Below are 26,957 nucleotides of genomic sequence, written 5' to 3'. Positions count from 1 at the left end.
CAGTAAGCTGTGTTCCTATTGGCTGTCCAGGTGGCTGCTTGGTGTTATCAGGAACACCTGAGCAGCTCAGTGTCTTCCTGCTTTAGCTCCAGACAAACATTTCCTCTGTTTCTCTACACCATGAACTGGGTTTGGCTCCGTTGCTTTAGTTTGTTGTTTAGGCGTTGGCTTGCAGCTTCCAGCAGTAAAATCGTCTTTAATGTGTTTCTTGGTGTGTTTTAGGGTTTTGTACTGGATAGTTGTCTTGGTAAATGTGGTTCTTTAGCCACAGTTAGCACCTGGTGCTAATGTGTGCAGTGATTAGTGGGTTTGGTGCAGCTGAGTTGTGTCTTTATCTTGGCTGTAGTGAGTCTTTAGAGGTTTTTGGTTAGACACATTCTGTATTCTTGTTTGTGAACCAATGTTGGTTGTCCAGAAGGTAAGAGTTCCTGTCCTGATTCTCTGTTCTCAGAGGTTCTCTGGTAGGCTGTAGGAGACTTTAGCATTTGGGTTGTGCTAGTTTGGTTTTTGTATGGTTTCATTTGGACGACTATCTTGAGGCCCCTCCATGTGGTTTAGTGAGGTTTTCTGTAACAGTTCTATAAAGCAACCTGCAGCAGAAGAGACTTTGAGAGTTTTTAGGAAGTTCTGGAGACCAGACTTTAGAGCAGCAGAAACATTTATCAGCAGTTTGAGCAGGAGAAGGTGAGCTTCAGAGTAGAAATGAGACGGAAACCTACTTGACCCGTGTAGTGAGGTCCTGTACCAAGAGTTTGAGCAGGTTGTGAAGAGTCTGTAGTTCTTTGGTCTGAAAGCACAAGAAGAGTCGACTCATTAAAGGAGAAAACAGGAGATATTGTTGGTTCTTCTGTCGCTCTGCAGTTTCCTTAGACTGAATATCAAGTTTATATTTTAAATGATTTCCCATGTGAGCCCAAGAAGACTTCAATAAACTCCCTCCATCCCCTGGACACAACATATTATATTACCATGTTAAATTTTTTTTTAATTTTTTTTTTTAAAAATGTTTTTGAGTTTCAATCATAGTTTTAGCGTAGTTTTTTTTCTCTTTGCTTGTTTAGTTTTGTCATCTGTGTAAAAGGTGCTAAACAAATAAAGTTGAATTGATAAACTGAATAATTGACTAACTCATGATTGTGACAACAGAAGTATTTTCATTGTGATTTAAGGGTTTATTTCGTTTTTAAGGTTGGGGTTAAAATCTTGACAGAAAAAGAAGATTAAAGAAATAAACTACATAACAAAAAGCAATTAAAGGAAAAAAATTTAATACAATAAAACTTTTAAAAAGTTTTATTATTAAAAAGATTTAAGAAATTTAAGATGTAATTTTCTAATTAAGCATTTAATTATTTAATTAAATGTTTTGTCTTTTTAAAGGTTTAAAAATCTAATTAAATGTTTTGCATTTTTTAAAATGTTTAATATTCTTCTTGTTTAATTGTATTTTTTAAATGTTTAATTATCAAAAATATATCTGTAATTTTTAATATTTGTATTTTAAAAATTTTGTTTAATTTCATGACATGTATCTTGTTGAATTATCTCATGCAATATTTTGTCTGTTTAATAGTGTTAAACATTAAATACAATTAAATTATATTAAACAGACAAAATATTGCATGAGATAATTCAACAAGATACAATACATGTCATTATGAAATTAAACAAAATTTTTAAAATACAAATATTAAAAATTACAGATAAAATATTTTCGATAATTAAACATTTACAAAATACAATTCAACAAGAAGAATATTAAACATCTTAAAAAATGCAAAACATTTAATTAGATTATTAAACCTTTAAAAAGACAAAATATTTAATTAAAAACTTAAATGCTTAATTAGAAAATTACATCTTAAAGACAATAAAACTTCAAATAGGAATTAAACAGAAAATACAATGAAGCATTCAAAAAGAAAATTAAACATTAAAAGGTGGTAAAACATTTAAAAAGAAAAACCTTAAAGATTTAATCGAAACACTAAATATTGGGAAAGGAAAAAACTCAAAACAAGCTGATAAAACATTTGAAAAAACAAACATTAAAAAGACAAAACATTTGGAAATCAAATCAGACATTAGAAAAGAATAAAAGGTGAGAAAAGAGCAAACTCATTTCAGAAAACTGCTTTCCAGATAAAGACTACTAGTAGTTGAAGGCATTTATCAAACTAATGTTACCTTCTGATCTCCACAAACTTTACTGTTCAGTGAAGAGAATCAAAGTTTGTTGAGGATTTCTAAAAAACCCGCAGGTGAAGGTCTGAGAAGAACTCAGATGGATGGTCTAAATGTGAAATCAAGACTCATGGTCACAAGTTTTAAGGCTTCTGTTAACCAGAAAGTTCAAACTAACAGAGAAGTACTGAGAAACTTTTAAAATTTCAGTCCTCAGACTGTCTGAAGGTTCAAACTAACAGAGAACTACTCAAGAACTTTTAAGATTTCAAACCTCAGACTGTGGAAAGGTTCAAACTAACATAGAACTACTCAGGAACTTAGAAGATATCAGTCCTTGGACTGTCTGAAAGTTCAATCTAACAGAGAACTACTGTGGGACTTAGAAAATTTCAGCCCTCAGACTGTGTGAAAGCTCAGGTCCTGAGGACTCGGGAGGTCTGGAGGCTTGGAAAGTCTTGGAACTGAGGGTTCAACCCTCCAGCACAAAGGCTGAAGTCCAACCTCCTGAAAAAAACGGTCGAGTCAAGACTCAAGTTAAAAAAAAACTCGAAAATGGCAAAAAATAGATGATAAATGCGCAAAAAAAAGAAGCATTAGTATCTGAGCAAGTAGCTCAGGGGATAAGAAGACAGACTACCAACTGGAAGGTCGCAGGTTCAAGACCCACCATCGGCCTTTTCTTTCTTTGTCTTTGTCAGAATTTTGATAAAATTTAAGAAGGGTCTGGTCTTGAACCAGCGACCTGCAGCTCTACAGGCAAATCCTTAACTCACTGAGCTACAGATCAGATGAAAAGAAATAAATTCGTCGTCCCTTTGGCATCGTAGTTCGTGAAGTGACCACATGGGCAGAGCCAAGGCGGAGTCTGGGTGGAGTCAGGGCGGAGAGTAGGCGGGGAGGTGGGTGGCGGCCTCCCCCCTCTACTCCCCCACCTCCCACCACACCTTCCCCCGCCCGACGAGTTCTTCGAGTCTCCACGAGTTCTTCGAGTCTCCATGGGTTTTCCCGAGTTTCTGGAGTTTCCACGAGATCAGAGGCAGAACAACTTGTCATGAAGAGGTGTTGAAGTCAGCAAGGATGGAGTGACTTTTTACAGCGACTAGAAGGAAGACCACTAGAAGAGCAGGTCTTTAACCACCATCCATAAAATCCATGGAGTCGGCTCCAGAGAAATGAAAGAAGGTCAACTTTTATCAACCTCCATCCAGATGTTCAGCTTGAGATCTTTACTTTGACATTTTTAGCACCACAAACCTTTAGTATCACACTTTATTATCATTTATTAGGACTTTAATGGAATCAACCAGCAGATTTAGTTTTTGTTGACAAACTTTATTCTTGTCATCGTGGGACTGCAGTATTGAAAACTGTTCCTTCTATTTGACCTCATGTTTATTAGTTTTAGTGGAGAAAGTTATTTTAGTTGTCGATTAGTCTCTCAAAAACCAAATAATAAATCGGATTAGTCAAGAGGTTTAAATTTCTTACTTTGTCATATTTTAAATATGACAAAAAATAGAAAAATAAAGTGTCTTGAGACAATTTGACCTGTAATTGGCGTTATATAAATAAAATTGAATTCAAATTGTATTTATCTTGTAATGTTGGAGTAATTCAGCCATATATGTTGGAAAACACATTTTCTTTGTCCATTAATCTGTTGATTGTTTTCTCCAGTAATTCATTTCTTGTTTTGGTTTATAAAATGTCAAACCCAAATATATTCAGTTTACTGACATAAAAACCAAAAAGATTTACATTCATGATGCAGGAATCAGGCACTTTTTCACTTTTTATCTTAGTTTAGTCAGAAAGATAGTTGATAATGTGTGAATTGTTGCAGCTTGTGAGCCATAAAAGGTTTTAATCTTTGGGGCCGAGTGTCAAAAAACATTTAGAAACCAACATCAACAAAACACTCAAAGATTTGAACATCATTAAAGGGAAATCCAACTTTTGCATGACAATGTCAAATTAAAGGACTTTTATTTCCAACGTAAATGTGTGATATTCATCCTCTGGAGCTTTCTCTTCACATCGTCTTCCACCTGGACTGGTTTGGTCGGGAGCATGTGCAACAAACATTTGAAAAACTGCACTTTTACATCAATGAATGACACTGAAGTTTAATCTCTACATAAATGAGACCGAGTCTGGATGTGCTGCTCTGTCAGTTTAGGGAAAGTTCAAACAAAAGAAGACAGTTCAGATAAGACTTGAGAATGAGCTTATTTTGAACAAACATCTCAAACTTTCTGAGCTTCAGCACCTACAGCAAGATATTTTAACAACAAGCAACTCAAGAGATCCAGAAGTTAGAGAGAGTTAGCTTTAGCTGAGCCAAAGAACATGTGGGACGCTAACCTAGCAAACATTTCAGACTTTTCTCTGTGAATTCAGAGAAATAATTTACTATTTAATGACAGAGCTACACATCTTAACTCAGTCTCATTAAAACAGACTCTAATTCAGTGTCATCCATCCATATTAAAGTGCAGTTACCCAAAATGTTTGTTGCATGAGCTCCAACAAAACCTGTCCAGGTAGAAGGCCACTTTGACAAACAGGAAGTGGATGATTCCAAGCAGCTTTATAGAAGGGGGAACCGGACTGTACTAAGTGTGGTTGAGTATAGAGGGGTGTTTTGTGGGTTTTTAAGGCTGATAATGATTATTAGTGAAACATTTGGAGTAGATATTCATTTGCAGTAAACAAAAGTATTTAAAATCTTGGAGTTAATCTTACAAGAACACAAACTTTAACAGAAAACTTTGCTGATATGTTTTTGTTTTGTTTACAGATGTTAAGTTAAAGGAGTTTTTTTCGTGACGTATAACCAATCAAATCACTCCAGAAGACAGAGCGACCACAGGTAGATAAAGGTTCAGAGCCAAAGTAGCGCCATTTTTAAATGTATTTATTACCGTAAATCAGTAAAAAATAAAATACTGATAATCAGTAAATCAGTCAGCCCACAATTACTACAATTCTACAATGTATGTCTCTTTCCTTTGACTTGTTATTTGTACAATATATGATGTATATGATGGCGTTTTTTCATACCAAAGGCTATACTATGATGTTTTCTAAGAGACATACTCTGGTTGTTCTGGCCCTGGGCCGCTGCACTCCTCCTCTGTTGTTTTCTGGATTGTACTCAGCTGCATGCCTTCGTCCACCCGGCCTCCGTTGACTCGTCCCGCCTGCCGTCTCTGGAGCTGAAGCTGGATTGGAACAGACCAAAGTACAGTCCAATCACGATGCCAGCTGCCTCTCAAAAGGCTCCTTCATCTGGCAGGTGGCAGCACTTCTTCTGAGGGGAAGCTGAGCTGGCCCGGCAGAACTTTGGAGATGTGTTCCAGTGGTTGGTGGATGTGTGGGGAGATAGAGAGGGACCTTTGAATTGTTCAGAAAGGAAAACAGGGAACCCATTGGTAGTTTTAGTTTAGGATGCTACTGCAGTGTGTTTTGGGGTTTTAAGAGGTGAACAGGAAAAGTTTTTTTCATATTGATTATCTTTTACTTTGTTCCTCGTTGGAATGCCCATCAATGTCAACATGAAGTTCACTTTTAGTTCTGTTTATTTATTTTTATTTTACTAACACCCATTTGCTTTTAACCCCCTCACATGCTGTGTTGTTGTAAACTTACTCTTTCAAATAAATACTCGTCTAACCCTCTGGAAACCAGCATTTGGACTGTTTTGGTGTTGCTCCTCACCTACTTCAGACAGCCGGGACAAAATAACGTTTTGTGGACCAAAGGCTATACTATGACGTTTTCAGAGCGACATGCTATACTCTGACATTTTTTGGGTGACATGCTAAACTATGATGTTTGTTGAACCAAAGGTTATACTATGACATTTTTAGAGCGACATGCTATACTATGACGTTTTTAGACCAAAGGCTATATTTTGACGTTTTTTGGACGACATGCTATACTATGACAATTTTAAAGAGATATGCTATACAATGACATTTTTAGAGCGACATGCTATGCAATGACATTTTAGAGCGACATGCTATACAATGACATTTTAGAGCGACATGCTATACTATGACGTTTTTAGAGCGACATGCTATAGTATGACGTTTTTTGGACGACATGCTATACTATGACAACTTTAAAGAGATATGCTATACAATGACATTTTTAGAGCGACATGCTATACTATGACGTTTTTAGAGCGACATGCTATACTATGATGTTTGTTGGGCGACACGCTACACTATAGGCTTTTTAAATTGACATATTACTATGACTTTTTTAGTTTTAGTTTTTTTGTCGTTTTTTAGCAACATATTTTAAGAATTTGAACAGTTTTAAAAATTACTATACTTTTACTTGTGCAATGAAATATTATCTATGGCATTTTTTAGATGACATATTATACTCTGATGTTTTCTTGAATAACATACTATTTTGACAATATACTGCACTATGACATTTTTTGAACCACATATCATACATGACAATTTTAGGCAACATCCTATCATTTTGCACTTTTTGAACCACATAATAATCTTTTTTTTTTTTTGCCAAGCTATACTATGAACTACAGGCCATACTATGTTATTCTTGAAAAGTATACAATACTTTGACATTTTCTGAACTACATCCTATACTATGGCATTATACACAGAGTGCTTTGGTTACATGTTGATTTATAATCTAGATTTTTTTTCTGTTTTGTTTTTTTGACGGGATTACCACAGACCTGACTGTGAACACCGTTGACACCCACCTGAGGGAGATGCTGTCTAAGATCTCAAGGCTTCTTGGTCATGGTCTTTCTGGTCCTGCTCCAGAATGCCTTCATCAACTACGTCTTCTTTTGAAGAGGCCCTCAGATGCTGCAATCTCTGACCTTAAGCAGGAACTGCTACTTTCACTCTGTAATGAGACGGTGGTTATTTTAAAGACCCAGCTCCTGGCGGCTTTGAGTGAAAGTTTAACACCCATCAAAACGGAACTACAGACAGTTAAATCTGAGCTGTCGGTCAGTATTTCAAACATCGAGTCCGACCCCGGCGCCCTAAAGCACGCTGTGGGTGAAACGGAAACTTCACTCTCCACATCACCAACGACATCATCACACTCCAAAGCAGAGCACCTGTCTGCTGAACTTTTAAAAGTGGACTATAAATGTGAAGAATGTGAGCAGCAGCAGATTGTGAGCAGCGGAACAGATGTGATCAGAAAGAAGTCATTTTCTTTTTTCTTTTCTTTCTGGTTGACTTGATGCTGTCAGATGCAGATGTTAGAGCTGATTCTGATCTTTCAGGATAAAAAAGCTGCTTTTCCTTCACAGACTTTTCAGGAAATTATTCTCTCAGGTTTCCTCTGCTATTTATATTTTTATTATCTGTGATTATTTCATTATTTCTTTATTGTAAAATAAAGTTTGAGGCATAAAGACTCATTTAATTATTTTAGTCCTGAAATCTTTGACGTAGCAGAACTAAACTTCCATTTTCCTTCTTGTACTTCTGATACTAGAACTAAATGTATCTTCAACACGGATCATCTGGCTTTAATGAATCAGCAGCAACATCACAACAACAAATGAGGCAATTTTCAACAAATTAATGAAACTGATGTCATTTAAAATTATCAGAGTCTGTTTTAGTGTCAAATTAAAGCTGATTACTGACAACTAGAACATTAACGTTACTGTTTTAATCACATTTAAGTTTCCTGAACGTTACATTAATGTCAACCAGCCACAGTTTTATGAACTTAATGAACCACATTACAGGAACACAACAAACTTCAACTGTTTACATGAAACTCGACACATTAGCTTAATGCTACGTTAGCTTTAATCAGGCTAAGACTGAGCAGCTAGCTCGGTTAGCATCATTACAGCTAATATTTACTATGCTAACTTTCTTCTCTGGTCAACACACACTGAAACAAACTCCACCAACATCTGGAGTGCATGGCACACATTATATCTGACACTAAAGCTGCATATAAAGTGCATTAAAAGCGGCACCGATACGAAAATAAACATTTACTTACTGAACTATTAGAGTCCTTTCAGTGTCTGCTGGTAGAATCAGCCGAAGACAGAAAACTGGTTAAAACAAGCCAACGGGCAGGAAAACTGTCTGTGGAAAACGTTCTGCTGCTGCACCGATAAATAAACCAACAGTTATTATGTCAGAATTAATCCAAACGAGGAGAACAGAGTCTCTGCTGCCTCCTCCATAGGACCTGTCAATCATTCCAGACCGGACTGTCAATCAAGTAGCCCCGCCCCCTGGCTTCGCAAAACTTTAACGCTCTATAAAAAATTCAATATTGATTTATTTTAAGATCGGCCACCTGATCTCTCATTTTGACCATGAAAACTAACGAAAAAAAAATTATATACAGTCTATGCACCGTACTCTGTCTCCACACTTGCTGATGACCACTTCCGGTCTCAAAAAACGTTACTGTCTCTTACTGATTTTACTTTCCTGTTATTCTAAATATAAAACGAAAATCAAAGCATTTTATCATGAAAAGGAAAAACGCCTTGTATTTCATTTTTAATTTTTGTATTTTAAAACGAAAATCAAATAACTACTCGTTTTTTTGTTTTTCAATACCCGTTTCAGAACGGAAAATCCAATTACCAGATCCGTACACGGACCGAGACGCACATCTGCAGCAGCAAGTAAAATTAATCCCAACCTTGAAACAAATGATCATCATTTAGGTGAGTAGTGTCAGATTAACTATCTGAAAAGCTATGAAGATCCTCCTTCTTTTTCTTCTTCTTAGATACTATTCTTTTTATTGTTAATTATTTGCATTATTAATATTATTGACTTTTTTAACAGCATGATGCAACATTTGATTTCAATCAACGGGCAAAAGACAGAGAATAATGCTCCTCTTTGTATAGTATATTTGTCTTGTACAGTTTGATCCCAGCTTTAATCTTAACAAATACCCAAAGAACAGTGGTAAAATTATGATCGTGTATCTAGATACATCTAATCATGTCTAAAGGAGCAGGCATTCACATTATATTTAATTAATGCTTTTTCTTTTCAAACCATTTCCACTTCAACACTACAAACTCTCCAAAGACTGACCACTGAAGGTGACTTGCTCTGTGTGCAGGAAGTCACGGTGCTTATTTTGGCTACCTTGACAGTAGTGAATACTAAAAGACTCCAGTGAACAGGGCTGCAGCACTGAATCATACCCAGCAGCTGGGTTACCACACAACCCAAAAACACGCTGTGCAGTCACATTTTTCACAATTACACATATAAGAACGCAAGTAAGCGTTGCTTCTGTATTCAGATCACAAAGTTAATCCAGTTATTCATAAAAACCATAAAAACTGCTGAAACTTCCTCATGATGATGTCATGGCTGATAAAGGAAAATTAAGGCCAGTGACTTTGCTTTGTTCGGTTATACATCGCTTATCACTAAAGGTAACGCAAAGTAGGTTAACTTTGATCTCCACGCAGACTCTAGTAAAAAGTAGGATTTTTTAATTACTCCTTGCCACATGTTTGACACTGATTTTAAATTTGCATTTGCCTAATAGGTTGGTAAAAACTATTTTGCAGCTGACAGTAAGTAAATTGATCTCATATCTGCTGAAATAACAAAAATAATGGCAGCAATTAAGCTGTGCCTAACAGTAACTCAAATAAAGCCAAACACTTCTGTGCAGACTGTTCAGTTTACAGTCACTTGTTATCAGACAGAGGCCATACTGTTTTATATCCCAGGCCTGAGCTCCTTAAGGAAGATAATTCAGTAATCTGTGGATTATAGATGAAATAGCTGGCATACAGTACTCAGATCAAAGTTCACATTGCTTTCTTGCAGGAAAGGGAATTAGTTTACAACACATAGGTTGTATTTAACACAAAAGGTACCTGCAGGACTAACTTTAGTGGCTATAAAACATTTTCACCTCATGTGGATTGGATTAACTAATGTTTTGTAACATGGAAACTAAATGAACACAGTTGGGATTTTTTAAAAACATCAACGCAGTAAAACACATTTCTCCTCATGTATTCAAATGCAAATACAATACAAATTTATTAAAAGCAACAGTGTGTCATTTTGTGACTATGCCAGAGTCCATCATGAGGCCGGTGACTCTGTCATTCACATCATGAAGCTGGTGGTAGCAGCTTCATTAGGTGTGTGTCGGGGTGGAGGCCCTGAAAGGCTGCTGGAAGCTGAGATCAATCTGAATGCACTGACGCAGAGTACCAAAGTGTTAACGCTGTGGAGAAGCCAAGTCTGAGCACACACCTCCAAACAATCCATCATTTGTGGCAGGATCTGAAAGCTGCTGTTTATTCATGGTCTCCCATGCAACATCAAAGAACTTGTGCAGTTTTGTATGAAGAAAAGGAAATATTTCAGTGTCCAGTTCTGCAAAGCTGAAGCACACACAGCTACTGAGATTAAGCTGTAATTACTAGCAAAGGACAGACCTGAAGAGGGCCAGAGAAAGATTATTATGTACAGTTTCAGAGATTTGAGATTGTAAAGAAAGCCTGATTATATCTGTTGTGATTACATTTTCTCATAGGAGATATTTTGACTTGGCACAGTTAGAAAAGCAGATGGGGTACTAATTAATATTAGCCCTGTTGGCTAAAAGACGGTGTGACTGAGCCAGGCTGTAAAACCAAAGACGTTAAAGTGAATTCTGACATGACTTATTCCTCACGTGCCAAATACTCTTCTGTGAATAAAAGGTCCAAGTTCTAAAGCAGCGATGTATCAAATCCACTGGGATGAACACTTTTATTAGCACTGAATGTGCCAGAATAAGGTACTCATTTCAGGATCAAGCTGTAGAGTACTTGCTCTCTGTCTGGTTATCTAGCTTAGTGTACAAACAGCACACCTCAGAGGTGTGTCGTCTTATCCGACTGTCCAGCAGCCAACTGATGCTAAATGCTAAGCCAGTCCCTTCATAGACAGGAACAATGAGATTTTTTTTGAAAGATAAAAATACCTTCTAAAACATGCTGATGGGATGAAACAAATATCAAATTCCTGATCAGATGATAGATGATGTAACACTAGTGCCTCACCTACTGAACACACATCAAGAGTTTTATGGTTTTAGAGCACTGACCTTTGATTTCAGAGCTAAAGGATCAGCTGCACTTTTACTTGCTGGCAGCTGACAAAAGACTTTTATCGTGAAAGTCACACTCAAAGACAAGAAAGTCTGTACAAGAATGTTTGAGTTACTGCACGGGTTTACTCACCCTGCTTTGGATTCACAAAGGGTGAGAACGGGATGAAAAACCTTTTTAATGACATTCAAACAATTAAGAACACATTTATTTACAAGACTTTGGCAACATATCACATATTTACAATTTCAATCAATCATTAAGAATTTCCTTTTACTTAAAAACACATTTATGACAAAAACAAGCTAATAAATACACATGAAAAGTATTCAACCATTTATAGCTTTGCCTTGATTGTAAAATAGATTATATTCTGGAAAAAGAGGGCATTTAATTTCATGTTTTTTCAAAGTTTTAGCCTCAGAAAAATCCAAACAGGAAACATGGTGCTTTTCAAATGATTAACTGGAACTGCAAAGGCCAGGTCAAACATTCTGACAAAACTGCACAGCTTGTCCACTCACGTTTTAATCAGCCTATAACCTGAAATCTTTGAAACAAAAGCCACTGGTACCAGCTGAACATGTCACTGTCAGAAGTACTGCCTGAGTAGACTGAATGGGACATTTGTTCATATTCAGAACCTTTCAAGCAGTGCTTGAAAAACATCTTTCAGATATGCCATCAAAAGGCTCATAGTCGAACACAGAATAGATCATCTTTTGGCTTTGCTTGCCAGACGGTTTTGTGGTTCAGTGCAGCAGCCTCTTCCTGCTGTAGGTCTTCCCTGTGTTTGAGCGTTTAAGTGGTTGGCTGAGGGGAGAGAGGTCCACTCCCTCGACCTCCATCCTCTTCCCTGTTGCAGCTTCATCTAAAACATTCAGGAAATAAAATAGATCAGAGGTTAACTTGCAGTAAGAAGAATGCCCACTATCTGGCAGTATTTTTATTTTTGGCTTTTAGGCCATTGAAAAGAGCTCTGACCCACTGGGTTATGGTGACAGGCAGAAACTACACTACATGGCCAAAACTCTGCAGATGCTTCAACAACATGGCAATATCTTTGCAATTATGATTGTTCAGCATCTTATTCCAAAACCATGAGCATTACCAGAGTCCTGAAACAGCCTCTACTATCCTGAGAAGACACCGCTTATGATTTTAGAGACCAATGGCAGGGATTTAGCTGTAGCTCTAAATGGCACATGGTGACGCTAATAAGATGTCATTTAACAAGATATAGATATTCTGCATTTGGTATTATAGATATGAAGGTAAACATGTCAGAGTGCCAATAATTTACTGGTGCAAATAAAAGCACACCTTTAAAACGGTGCATGTCTCTTACCTTTAAAGTTTGGTGTTCTCTTACTTGCAGAACCTGTTTTGCCCTTGAACAGTAATGGAGATTGAGTGAGGGCCAAAATACCACTTGCAGTCACCGGCTTTCTCACCTTCGAGCTGGGAGGAGTTGCTACTGCCAAAATGCAGAAAACAAACGAGTGAATTCCTTAAAATCACTTACTGTCTGTTTGTACTCCATTTCACTTGATACTAAACCCAAAAAAATATAAATAAGTTAAACCTAGATGTCCAATTTTGAAACACTGATAAAGTGTCATCTTACTGAATGTGTAATGCACAACTTACCTGACTTGCCATCTCCGTTTTCAGAAGCCCAGATGATTTCTTCTTCAGCGGTCTGAGGAGCAGTGCAGTCATGAGTCAGCTTTTCCATCCACAACAAATCCTCCAGTGGAGAAAGAGGAGATGAACCTGCTCCAACTGGAGCTGATTGTTTGGAAGTCAGAGCTAACATTTCAACTTTGTTGTTTGAAGGCTCATCAGCGTCCTCAACGTCCTGCAATCTGCTAACTCCGAGCTCTGCTTCCTCCAGCAACTCCTCCAACAGAGGCTCCCCCTTTACGCCACGATCTCTGCCTCCAAACACTCCAATCTGAGCTCTCTTCCTGCGGGGCCAGCTGTTGAGGTTATCTGGGGTGACTTTCCCTAAACTCTGAGGTGAAGGAGTTAGGGGAATGATTTCTGTGATTGCCACTGGAGATACTGTTCCTGTAGGATGTCGTGTAGGTGTGTAGGACTGGCAGATGTAAGTCTGAACACCTCCACCTTTCCCAGGTGTGCTCTTCGCTGGAGTGACGTGAGCACAGAGAGATGGTGAAACGCATCCAGGATCTCTATGTCTAGAGAACAATGGCAGAGGGCTTTCCAGCTGAGGTTTCACACCAACTACAGGGCTCCGAGTTCCTGACTGAGGACCTCCATCTGTGACAAAGTCCTCCGCATTCATGGAATCTGTGCGTTTGATTTTGAGTTTGGGAAGTCCTGACGTTTGCATTTCCATTTCTACTTGATATGTCAGGGGATCTGGAGTACCTGCGCCCTTTTTTCGGCTACGTCTTGCTGGGCCTCTAGGGGTTGAAAATCGAGGGGAATCATTTCCGTACCCTAAACGAGCAGCAGCCTCCCTCTGTTGGCGGTCAGGGGTCTGCCGGAAGCCATAGCTCCGGCCAGGTGTGTCTTGGGAAGGCACACGTATTTTAGGAGAGACTGTGTTTGACAAAAAGTGTTCACTAGACAGTGAAGGCTTCCTTGAAAAGCTTATGTTCATCTTGAGGCCTCCACTAAACTGCGTCTTCACAACTGCCGCATCAACAATGTCTATACTGTCCTCATCTGTGGTGGCTAACTTCCCATGAGAAGACTCAAACTGCTGTGAATCTGTATGGGAGCTGGAGTCCGTTTCAGAGGCCTGAGAGGTTTCAGCCTGCATCTCTTCTTTTTTATCTGACTGCATATTATTTTTCACAAGGTCACAGTTCTCAGCAGATTCTGTGTTTAGATTAGAGGAAATATCCTCACTAGACTGGGATCTTAAGTTCCTTCTTGTGGTTCTGCCCCCTAGGCTAGATCTTTTTCTTACAAGGAACTTTGCTGGTGACCTTACAGAGGCATCTGACCCTTCTGAAAGCGAATCGCCTCCTTGTGATGTAAATTCTGGCTCACATGGGGATGCAGTGTTTGAATTTTTCCCTGGAGTTCGTCCAGAGCGAGTAGTCATTTGATGAGTAGGACTAGGGGTCATATTTTGAGTTTTAGTGTTTGGGTGAGGTGAGACGTGGTTGGCTGGAGGTGGTGTGGATTGTGGAAGAGGCATTTCCAGAAGATTTACGGTGTCACCTCTTTCAGGTGTGCTAATCTGTTTGTGATTGTTTTTAAAAGCCCTGCGATTTTCTTCTTGAGTCAAGATGACACTATCTTCATGTTCAGATATCCTCATGAGGCTTACATGACAAGTCTTTTCTACGGTCTTGAAAATGTCTCTTTTAGTGTTTGTGCTTTTGACAGGACTCCTGAACTTGTTGGGTGTTCGCAGAGAACTGCATGATGCCACAGAAGGGGATTCTGGTACTTTAAAGGTAGCACTGCTCTCCAACACTCTACATTTTTGAGGAGAGGGAGACCATGTGACACTCTTCTTGGGAGTCCTGGAAATTGGGCTGCTGAGCAGATGTATTCCAGCAGAGGAGTTGCATTCAACCAAAGCCTTGACTGGGGTCCTGAGAATACCCTTCAGAGGACTCCTCATAGGGCTTTGCTTAGTAGGCGTTTTTACAACAAGAGGTTTTCTGGCTGGAGATCTGAAGGGACTGCCCCTCAGAGCCATACCAAGTGACCCAGAGCTGCCTGCTACTGGACTCTCTGCAACAGAGGACACATACATCCTGGATGAGGGTGTGGTTTTGAAAGTTTCTGGGGTCTGAGGGGTCCTGGGTGTCATGCTCATAGTCCTCCCTCGTTTGCTGGGTGACTTTGTCGGCGTTTTGTTTGGGCTCTAAAAGACAAAAACAATTGATCGCATTTGACATCGAGCACAATGTTAGCATTTACACTTACATAGCATAAACAATTCATACAATTTTGTCTTGAGTAGTCATTTAATTCTTAGTGCACAATGTGTGTATGATGAGATAGTAAGTGAGTAAATGCATGCAGTGTTTGCTGAACCAGCAATTGTACAAAAATAAAAAAAAGTAAAATCAAAACACTAAATTTGACACATGTAGGTAAATTGTGTTTTGACAGTGATGTATATGTCAATTCCCATTTGGCACTGATCTGCAAACATTATAGTGTTTAGGTACAGCCACTAACGCATGTGAAATTTTTGTGAATTCAATTGTAAGATGGAGAACTTACCTCAAAGACACTAGAGTCTGTAGACAGCCGTGACCTGGTGGCCCTGGTTGTACCAGGCTGGTCACAATGACGACTGGGTGACTCAGCAGCCCCGAAAAGAAGCCGCATAGGAGATCGAACTCTTTTTACACTGACCCCACTGATTTTTCCATCACTGAGAGGAAGTTGGGAAACAGAGAGAGCTCTGTCCAGGTTGCGTGAGCGAGGTTGAGAACTTGAGTAGAAGGTGTTCGAGTGTCTTCTAGCAAACTTCTTTATCCTTGGACTCCTTCTTAGGTCTAACAGAAAACCAAAGGACAAAAAAAAAAAAAAAGTTGTAGGTAGTGCTTGAATTCTGTAAAACTGCACTCTTATTGGGAAAAACAAAACAAAACAAAAAAATATGCATCAAACAAATGTCAAAAGCTCAAAAATATTGTTGCAATTCTATTCCATTTCTAAATAAAATATCTGTAATAAAGTCAATTGCTGTATGCAAGACTAAGTTAAGTTATTTTATTTCAAGGCAAATAATTTTTAATTTGTGTTAAATTCAATTTGAGAATGAAGATATTTATTTCCATAACAAAGAACCTCCAGACTCCTGGAATGTTTCTATCCGACTTGTTTCTACATTTCAAAATCACCTATTTTATTGTGTACATACATACAGACAGATACAGATGATGTATTGTACATTCATTTTAAAACTATATGTGGAGAAACAAAAAACTAAGATACCGTCTGCAGGTTTTACTGGTGATTCTTCCACAATGCACTCCTCAGCCACGGTAGATCTCCTGCAAAGAGTGTCAAAATAGCAGTAAACATTGTGAATTTGATGATGATTTTGTCAACATTAAATTATTGTCCAAATTGAGAAACTGTCCCTGAACAAAAGTCAGTAAGGTAAAATAAAAATAATGAAAAACAAAACATACCTTCCCATTTTCTGCCGATGTAGGAGTCGACTGGACACTTGCTTGTGCGCAGGCGTCTCACACACTTTCTTTGTAAGAAGCTTGTGCTTCTCTGAAATGGCATAATATCCTGTTAGATATTTCAACAAATCTATGCAATTAAAATGTCTTTTTTGTTACCGTCTGTCTGGCAAGAAAACCCCTAATACTAAGTTGCTTAGCAAAATTCTTGCATCTCCTGTAGATTAAATATTACTACAATACTTGTTTGAATTAATGTAGAATTCTTTTACCTTCAGATTCGTGAAATCGCTTGCGTTTCAGTCCTTCTACAGCAGACACAGACTGGCTCCTTGGCAACTTGGCTTTCTTTGAAGGGGACACCATCTCTTGGTTGAACAGGTTTCGTCTCACCTTCGTCACCTCTGTGGATGAGTACATGGTATGTTTTTAGGACTGTAATGTCAGGATTTCAATGCATTCTTTTTTATTAGTACTATTTTTAAGGTGTTCAGTGGTGTTAATGTTATTAAAGAGTACTAAAGAGATTGTTTTTGAGAAAAAACAGAGATTGGGATCCACTTGAGCTTAGTCATTCCCGGTCCCTTGTGCTCTTCAGAGGTTCAAAGTAGTGGTATTTAAGCCCCATTTGGCAAGTACAAGTGATGCAACCTACTGAACAATTTAATGGACAGCAGAGGAATGAATTATTCTATCTGTTTAAATAGAAGTAGTCTGAGTTTTCAGAGGAGGAATTGGCAACAAGTTCAGTAAAATTAATTCCAGATATCTGGTCACTGTTCTTGTACAAGGAAAGGAGCCAACTACAAAATGCATTTACTGCCCCAGTCAAAATCATACAAGTTCAGTTATGACATTTATATAGAACAAACCTTGTGTTTCTTGTTTGTGAGGTTGTGGTTCTGCAGCAGGTTTCTCCAGAGCAACAGAGACCTTTGATTTGGACTAATGAAAACACAATAAACGGGTATCTGGATTAGACATCTTAAATAAACAAGGACTTAAATCTGAGGTAGGCGTCTTAGATCAGTAGTGGTCTTCATACAGGCAAAGCAGCACATTTAAAAATGTTCACGTCTTTGGATGACTCTAATCAGGATTCAACCCAACAATCAAAGGGATTATTAATGTTGATCAAGGCTTCATAGTAATTCAACAGAGACGACAGGAGTGATTATCTTACAGCTCTTGTAGTCTTTCTGGGCATTTCAATTTGGCGAAGACTCTGTGATGCTTCACTCATACTGCGATGACGAGTCAGCATTCCACTCCTAAGGGAAAAAATAAACGTGAATACCAACATACATAACATACAATATGTGCCATGGAGTAAACGGAAAATAGCTTCTGAACACTCAATTACTAGGATTCCATTCCAGAGACTTCCTCATCTTCTTTAAAATGTCTGCCTCTTTATTGTAGTATCTGAGATTTATTGTTTAAATTACAGGCCCTTCTTGACTTTCCACAATCAAACACTGTCTTTTCAGCCAGAGCACAGCGCCTCAATACCTTCTCTTGTTGGCTGAGCGATTTCGCAGGCCATGCAGGCAATCTTTGCCATCTGAAACCAGGCTGAGTGTGGAAGTGGGAGGTGAAGAGGCTGAGGGTGAAATGCTGTCCTTCACAACTGACTCGTCACTGAAGAAGTCATCGGGCAGAGCAGCCACTAAGGCCTCAGGGAGCTGGGTGCCCAGACTGTGGTAGATATCTGCAAGCACTCTGGGGACGGCAGTCAGGAACCTGACGTGATGCAGAAAAGCTACTGTTAGACTCTTAGAACTTTAGTGTGAATTACGGTACTGCACTTGGCATTAGTTGTTTTTTAAAATTTAGATATATGGGAGAGCATTTAAACAAAAGTGTGCAGGTGAGGAACCATATATGCCACTGCATATATGTCAATTCTTGTTTTCTTAGTATTGAGCCTTACAAGTCATTAATTATTACTCATTTGCTTCTGAAAAAGAAAATTATGACAGAAAGTACACTTTTTCATTCTTGACTGTTGTAATCGCTTGATGTAACAACAAAAAAAAATCCCCTTGCTGCAGCCATACAGACTTACCCTGGAAGAACCTCATCTTGGAGGAACCTTGCAAGGCAAACTGGATCTTTTGTTAAGGAGATTATCCTCAGCATTTCAGCCATCTGAGGAACATAGGAGGATGGGATTTACTTGTTGATCAGTTCAGGATATGCACTTTAATTTGTTTGAAATGGCTGATTACAAAAGTAGATTAAATGGTTTTCAACTTAATTAAAAATCTTATTTTATGATAACCAGACGCAGGTAATAAATTAAACTTGGCATGATTCTATTGAGATATTTGCCACATTTGAGCCCTTCTACTGTGTCATTCAAACGACAGCAACTGGCCAAAAATTGTTGTTCCCAAGAGTGAACGGAAGGGCTGGTTTGTAAAGAGAACTACACACCCTGTGGTCACAGTTAGCCTTCTACTTGTTCACATTTAACAAAAAAGATTACACTGCACATAGGACAAAAGAGTAATGAGCATCTTACCTCCTCCACTATCTGATCAACATTGAGTGAGTCAGTTTGTTCCGAGGAGAAAAGTTTGCACAACTCCAATCTCAACACCACCTGCAGCTGGCATCTAGATTAGACAGCCTGTGTTAGTGCCACATAAATAATACTGACTTGATTTTATAACAAAATAACTTTATTACTATCAACGACAAAGGAAACAGCTTTTTTTCCACTCTAAAAACAAAGTAAAAGTAAAGATGTGTTAGAAAACACTCACTCTCTAACTTTGCTATCAACATCAGCAGACATTCCATAGAGCTGTCTGATTGATTTGCTGGTCTTGAGGAGGTGCTGTTGAACAAACAGGGAGGCCTTTACCTAAAAAGAAGACATATATAATCATCAGTCTGCTGTAATGATTGATATCATCAGGCAGAATATCGAAATGCATTTGAAAGCTAGCACGTGTCTCACCTCCCAGTCTGATTCTGCTGCAAGAAAGGATTTTATGGCAAACAAAAGTTTCTGAACACTTGTCAGGAGAGATGAGTCTCTCTCTGCCACAGTCTTTTCATAACTGGACTTCAGATGGGACAGCAGCTCTGCGTCACTAGTGAAACCTGGGCAAAGAGAAAAGATACTCCAGTTGATTTCTTAGCATATAAAAGAATAGTTCGACAGACATTTGGGGAAATATAGATGTTTATGTTTTGCTTTGATTATTTCATTCAACACATGAATATTTGAGCGGGTGTATTGTAAGTATTAGCAAGGGCACTCACTAATGGTGCTCGCTCCTCCAGATTTGTTTCTGTCACTTGATCGTCTCTTCGCTAGTCTGTCTGGCCCCCTTCCCTCAGTCCCCAGATGCTCAGCCTCTGCCTGGTTCTTTTGGGCTTTGACATTCAGTCGTGCCACATTCAGCATCTGCAAGGAGCGACTCATGGTCTTCATCTTCTGTTTCACTGGTGTACGCTGGGCGCCACCTACAGATAAAGAAAGGCAATGATACAAAAGAAAAAAAAAACCAAACAGTAGTGTCACTAACATTTTGACAATGTAGGAGAAAAAACTGTGAAAATTAATGACGAAAAGGGTGTTTGTGACTTCAAATGTCTGAAATTTGACTATCTTCATGATTTTCTGAGAAAGCAAATAATGCATGTAAAAATTAAGATGCAGTTCGTTTACGTTTCTTGTCCCTCTTGTTGTCTGAGTCCTGTGAAGTTTGGTACAGTCCAGCCAGACCACTGATAAGTTCCTGCTGCAGGACAGATACCTCCTCCTCGTCTCTCTGCTCTGGCACTGCATACAGCAACCTGTTCAACAGTGTCAGGAGAACCACAGGTTTTCATATGCTGTTTATTACTTTGTGTTACAAAAATAACACAGCAACTTCATTACTAAATAACATGGAAGTTTTACATACAAAAAGTACTATTAATAGCAATAGAGAAATGGTGACATATAAATTCATGTACCCCATTGATTCCATTAAATGAGAGGTCACTCCTGACTGGTCTGACTGGGGGAACCAACTCCCTAACGTGCTACTTGTCAGTTGGCTTTGGCTGATTTCCTGCAGAGCCCACTCAGGAACTGGATGATCCTCTACTGTGCCTGAGGAATAAATAAATACAAACAAATGGTGAACATTCGAATTATGCACAAACTGAAAATAAAACAGCATTGCTATTATCAGATGCATATCACTACGTTTATTATTTTTAATTTTAATACTGTAGTCACAGATCAAGAATAATAAATGTGAACATCTTCCATTAGAAATGAAAAAAGACTGTGGACCACTGAACATTGTATTTAAAACTACCAATCAAACTAGCACCTTATGTTTACATGCATATTTGACAGAACTATTTCGGGCAGAAAATGTTGCAAAATTCTTACTATAACCGAATTAATACAGGACTTTGGAAGCTGATATTGATGTCACTATACAAGTATAAAGAACTGACAATGAATAATCAGCAAATGGTAAGTTTTTTAGAGTTGTCTTTTTGTCCAGCATGAGTAACTAAGAATGAACGGTCAGGGAGGTGACCAAGAACCCACCAGTCAGTCTAACATAGCTCAAGAGGTCCAGGAAGCTGACAAAGTTGACAAGGAACTCACAATTCTCTGTTTTCACAAACATTCTGTTTTACAAAAGCCTTTACAGAACATGCTGGATTTGAATGATGTGTTCACTGGAGTGCGGGAGAGGATAAGAATGTTGTCTGGGTACACAAAAACAAAGCAAAAAAGGAAATTTCTGAGAACATTGTTCAAAAAACAGCTGTGGTGTTGGTAGGACCAAAGGGCATTACAAGAAAAAGGCAGTTTTCCACTCTGATTCTGACCCAGTGGCAGGAGTTTCGTAAATCCAGTTTTGGTAATCTCTCAGAATCTTTTAGTTCCTGAAACTGGCAACATTTGTTCTTAATAGGGATGTTGTACAAAACAAGGAAGTCAATACAAGGGTGGAGGGTGTCATCTGAGCCAAGAAGAGATGACGAGGGCTAGACAATACTCAAAGCAAGGGAGTCAGTGATTATACTTCTCAGTGGCTTTTCTCAAGACAAGAGAGGCAGAGGAGGACCAGGAAGCAGATTGATGGCACAATCGCACGCTGGAGACATGGGAAAATCTATGGAAAGGGTGACCATCTTAGCAGTACTCTATCAGTCAAGTATTTATGGCACAGTGGTCAAACAGAAGCCACTCTGAGTAGTAGGCACACAATAACTTGCTTGGAGTTTCTTTGTCAGCATTTAAAGATGGCAGTTCAGACATACAGATCCAGTCTGATGGGACTTGAAGGGATCTGCCAAGAAGAATGGGACAAACTTCCCAAATTCTGGTGTGTAAAGATTGCAGAGACTTAAGAATGAAAACTGTAATGACTAATGAATGGGTACTAAATTAAAAGTCTGAATACCCTACGTAGATGAAAGTATTGAGTTTCTTTATTAAGAAAACTGCAAAATTAGTAATTATGGAGTTATGTATTACTGAGTGCTGATTGGCAAAAATAGCCAATTGTGACCTTTTACAATTAAATCTACAATAAAAAATGTGGAAAAGAGTCTGAATATGTCCTGATTCTGTATCAATCAATTTTCTAAGCAACAGATTTTACATCTAAAATATCAAGCAATTCTCTCTGGTGGAAATAGTATATAATGGTGACAATGTTTCTAAATTACCATAAACCTAGTTTGGCATATCTGACCTGAAACGTCTTGTTACTTATCAGCCAACTTATACACTGAAACCAGTCCCTACCATTGCTGCTAGCAGCATCCTCCTTCATGATGTCATACACTACTGCAAGGACGCTGCTCACTACATCTGGCAGATCAGCAGAAGTTTCAGCTGCGGTGAGGGAAATGTTTTCAGTGGTCAGGATCTGGTCTGGCTGAGTGATAATAGGCTGGAGAATGGTCAGCAGAGCTGTAGAGTGAGACAACGGGGAGAGGACAGCCGGGCACATCAGTCCATTGACATTTACCTCAGCAACCTGGGGGGGACAAACAAGAGATGGAAAAAGTATCAGAATTGAATCACTAAATGCATATTGAAGACAATAAATTATCAGAGATTTTAAAACAAGTATGTCATGTTTGTTCTGATGCAGCTTTCTGAAGGCTGGTTTATATGCAGCTGACCCTCTACCTCCCTGGCAATATACTATATAACCTAGTCACAACCCCTAGATCCCTACATTGTTTAAAGTTTCAGTTCCATAACTACACATGAACTAAAATGCCATTAAGGATCAATTTAACTCTTCCGATCCATGAAGAAATTTAGTGGGATCATGTGTTACCAACAATTTCTCGCTGTACCATATGCCCTTCAGTTTGTTTCAATGACTTCAATGTAAAGTTTATCTCTGGCTTTTCTGCGATGAATTTTTCACTAATGAAAGTCAGTGCAAACATATCTATTGAAGAAAAATTTGCTCTGGGGGGGATTGATGCAAAACCTTGACAAATACTGTTGATGTGTTGATGATGGTATCAGAAAAGCTTTACATATTCAAGCTTGTCAAAGGCACAGCAAAAGACAATGTTTCTTGACATAGGAAGTACATCACCAGCACATGTTGTTTCCTCTCCCTGCAAAAAAACACTTTATGGTTAACACTGCAACAGAGTCTGTACTGTTCTGTATAACTGAAACACAATATGCATATGCATACATAAGAGTCCCTCTGTAAAGTACAACAGAACCGCTGTGTTGGTCTCACCATGTGCACAGCATAAGCAGACAGTTCCACCAAGAGATGCTGGAGGGCAGCAGCTGCCTGATCAGTGCTACTGGAGCACTGAAGCACCCATGACTCTGTGGAAGTCTGTGTCAGCGATGAAGCATCCCAGTCCTGCAGCACTCCTTTCAGACACACTTCAACAGGCTCTGGAAGAAGCCTCTGTCTGCGGGACACTGGCTCCACCATGATATCACATGTGTGTGTCACATCCCCTGGTTTGGTAAAAAATAACACAACACAAATGAATAGCCTTATGTTTATGTTATGTTTAATGTACCTAATTTTATTTTCCTGTCATCTCATATCACTTCCCCTGATATATTAGGTTCGTGTTTAATTTTTTTTTTATGGACCCTTGCCACTTACTATCACAGTTGAGAGAACAGTCATGACTTAGGATGGTAAGCTGACTCTGACTAGCTCAGTTGATGCAGAGTGTTCACCTATCAGATCTGATCGGAGTTCAGTTTGCATTTGTTAAATACATTATCTCTGGCTACCAACCTTGCTCCCATCGCAGAACTCCAGCTTTGACAGGAAAAGCCCGACGGTAGAGCCTCTCAGAAGACAGCAGGTATCCAATGCTGGACTCGAATGCAAAGGCCTCTCTCATCAATCCTGAGTCTGGCTTGTGGTTGCAGCAAAGGTTCAACAGTGCAACCACAGGGATCACTCTGCCACCCACCTGAGCTAGAGCCTCAGACAGCTTGTCAGAGCCAAAGTGGTCCTCACACCCCATAACCTACAATAGTACAAACAGTTGCAGTAGCTCACATTAGTGTAGTGGGGATTTTGGCAGGCGTTTACCTAAAATTCCCACTAACTTGTTACATGTTTATAAGACTCAGAACAAAGTTTGTGTTAATGTCTTAATTGTGTAGATGTTTAAAAAATCATATAAAAAATATATTTTTTCTGCTATATAGGCAGTACTTTTTCAACCATGGACCAAGTACATCAGAAAAACATTCAAAATGTTCTATTCTTGTCACAATAAAAATGTAATTCCAAATTGTATAGGTTTTTCTGGTCTCAAATTGTTTTCAAAACTTCTGTGACAACATTAGCCATGTAAAATAAGCAGTGACTGTGACGAGCTGCTCAATTACAATATAATAAATGATAAAGATTTTGTTGTTAATGACGAATTGCCAACTAAAACAGTGTAAATATCTGTTAGTCGTACCAGTATTCCTAAAACAGTTTGCTTATAAAGTATTGATTTTGATAATTGATTACTGTCAGCTCTGGATTTTTGTAGGTGGCTTGGTGGTATTCTCTTAAATAATACTGTACAGCGTGCTGTGCTCACCTGGATATGTGATTGACTGTCAATCCAGTGGAGGACAACTTGTCGCTGAAGCAGCATATCACAAAGACCCTTGGATAGAATGTACTCTGTCACATCTACTGGCAGGGCATTGTCTCCGAAGGATAGATAGTTTACAAGCTGTATCTTAGAAAGTGGACACTGTGAGACAACGAACACCACATTCCTCCCATTGCTTGAAATGTCAACTTCATGTGAGACACTGGGCTTTCCAGCACGACCAGCCTTCCTGGGTCGCAGGGACAGTTTAGTGGGAGAAGTGATGTCTGGTCTGTCCCACTGAAAGTCCAGCAGGGTTTCTTTAAGCGCATTTTGCACTGAAGCACAATGATTGGATTGTTGCTTCTGTTGAGAAGAGCACCCTTTATCCTTCACGTCAAACTTCGCTTCAAACTCTAGCTCAAAGTCTTCAAATGTTTTGTGCCGAAGCTCCTTGAAGTCTGATACCTTCGATACGAGGCTGGCATTCCGACCAGTCTTGGATTCAAAAAATTTATAACCCCACCGTACTTTCTCAAATCCATATTTGTAGCCGAAATGCAACAGAATGTGTAAAATTCCCCGTTTCACGAAGTGGTTCTTCACATCCAGTTGACTGACTGAGTCGTGATCTCCATAATCCACATCGATAACAAAAACCAAGTTGTGTACAGCCATACCGGTAACTGCAAAACTTCCAAAAAAAGTGAGTGGCTCCAAAGCCCTTTCTCAACCACATGCCACGAAAACAGGCCAGTCTTGATCAAATGTATTCCAGCCCGCTGTCACTAAATCTAATCCAATTCATTGTTCACTGTGTGCGGGCACAGAGACGCCATTTACAGTTGACGTTAGCTAACTTCATGTTTCCATCCTGATGGCTAACTATGGTAAAGCTAACGTATGTTACAAATTAGCATGAGCTAGCGCGACATTAGCTTATCGCTCAACTGTGTGTGGAATAACCCAGCACCAACGGAATAAAGGAAGCTCTTCGAACTTAATAAGGCATTTTTTAAGAATGCCTAAAGTGTCAATCTAAAGTTACTCGCACACCGCAACTCAATATTCGCCATTTTCTTCTAGCAGTCGAACCTTAACCGTTCGCGCTCCTTGAACTAGATCCCGCCCATTCACTCTGATTGGCTACAGCCTGCAACAACGCCAACTTCATTGGTCTGAATCCGGTGATACGCTGTTGGGTCTTATGTCATTTTTTCATTGGACAGATGTTCCATCAATCAAACTCGGAAGGACCCACATTTCTTGAAACATGACCACCTGACACAAGAAGAGGCAGCAGTAAAGAATTGTTTATTTACAGCTGCTCGTCATCCTTAGTGCATCAAGATCAAAGAAATGCGTGTGTGGCATAATTAACAATGTAGTGATTTTGTGAAAGTGAACTGCTCTGTAAAGCCAGTAAAATTCAGTATCTAGGAACTCAACAAAATGCCATACCTCTTTATTCTTTTCTACTTTGCAGAAGTAATTAAAAATAATCACAAAGCAATTCTTTCAAGTTCCCGTCATTTCTCTCAGGGTTAATTGTTCAGATATCTCTTGTTATGTGAAAAATAATTATTAAAAAAAAGAGTGACATGAACAATCAAAAGAAATAAACACATATTCCACAAGTGTACTAACAAAAATAGTAAACCACAAGCTCTCACTATTGAGACTGTACCTTAAATGTTAGTCTGAAAATGTAGACTTCGAAAAAGACACTTGGCAGACAACCACGCAAACACTGGACACAGATACGTGAGTGGGAGGAGAACAAGGTAAACAGATCTTGAATTAGACGTTGCCTACATTTCAATGACATCTGACATTGTTGAAAAGTTTGATAAATTTGATATATAGGCGTATTACTTGATTTCAGCCTCCTGCTCTGTGTATGTGTAAAGTGAAAAGACAAATTCAAAAATGGGCAAAGGACTCTGACAGTTTGATCTGGTCATTATTTACTTACTGTGTTGTGCCAAGTAAAGCAGTGAGAAATGGAGGTTGGCATTCTCAACCCTTTGCATCTCACTGCCTAAAATGGTAAAACTCGCATTCACAGCAAGATCTGGCTTTGATCTAGATGTCTGGAACTTCGCTTAAGTTTCAAACAAAGTAGAGTGCACTGTGTCCACTACACATACTTAGACTGATATTTTGAGACTATATTGACATATGTGAGTGTACATAATAAAACACTTTGCAAGATTAAAGGATTAAATTTATTGATGAATATTTACATAGTTTTTTTATGTGTTGTTTTTAGATTTGCTGATAAATTAAGTTGCAACATTGCATAGTCAATGAGCACATACACCGATCAAACACTATGTTGTCATTTTCTGTAGGTCCCATTCATGCCGACCGAAGGGCTCTGAATCATTCGACATGGACACAGGACTTCTGGAGGTTTCCTGTGG

General features: G+C 38.7%; 1 protein-coding gene and 1 long non-coding RNA gene across 3 annotated transcripts; both read right to left on the bottom strand.

The window, feature by feature from the left end:
- Positions 1-5,087: 5,087 nt before the first annotated feature.
- On the bottom strand, positions 5,088-7,628 carry LOC129348604 (uncharacterized). The gene is made up of 2 exons (XR_008601207.1): positions 6,935-7,628; positions 5,088-5,583 (listed from the first exon to the last, which is right to left on the bottom strand). It is a non-coding gene; the product is annotated as an uncharacterized LOC129348604 (long non-coding RNA).
- Positions 7,629-11,504: 3,876 nt separating this feature from the next.
- On the bottom strand, positions 11,505-25,626 carry ticrr (TopBP1-interacting, checkpoint, and replication regulator). Of its 2 annotated transcripts, none has more exons than XM_023269252.3 (21): positions 24,535-25,626; positions 23,727-23,964; positions 23,202-23,434; positions 22,235-22,469; positions 20,431-20,569; positions 20,141-20,268; positions 19,732-19,935; positions 19,424-19,569; positions 19,227-19,327; positions 18,983-19,076; positions 18,524-18,606; positions 17,968-18,198; positions 17,639-17,726; positions 17,328-17,400; positions 16,728-16,859; positions 16,456-16,546; positions 16,256-16,314; positions 15,536-15,813; positions 12,965-15,170; positions 12,663-12,791; positions 11,505-12,185 (listed from the first exon to the last, which is right to left on the bottom strand). In XM_023269252.3, exons 1-21 carry the CDS (start codon positions 25,207-25,209, stop codon positions 12,067-12,069), a joined length of 5,682 nt encoding a protein of 1,893 aa, XP_023125020.2. In that variant the 5' UTR covers positions 25,210-25,626; the 3' UTR covers positions 11,505-12,066. The 2 variants fall into 2 exon arrangements, with proteins under 2 accessions (XP_023125020.2, XP_023125021.2); XM_023269253.3 differs by having other exon boundaries at positions 12,663-12,788.
- Between the last annotated feature and the right edge of the window lie 1,331 nt (positions 25,627-26,957).

Source organism: Amphiprion ocellaris, chromosome 3 (assembly GCF_022539595.1).
Source record: "Amphiprion ocellaris isolate individual 3 ecotype Okinawa chromosome 3, ASM2253959v1, whole genome shotgun sequence".
Classification (NCBI taxonomy): Eukaryota; Metazoa; Chordata; class Actinopteri; family Pomacentridae; genus Amphiprion; species Amphiprion ocellaris.
The sequence above is the reverse complement of the archived record's forward strand: the minus strand, read 5'-3'. Positions and strand labels throughout refer to the sequence as shown.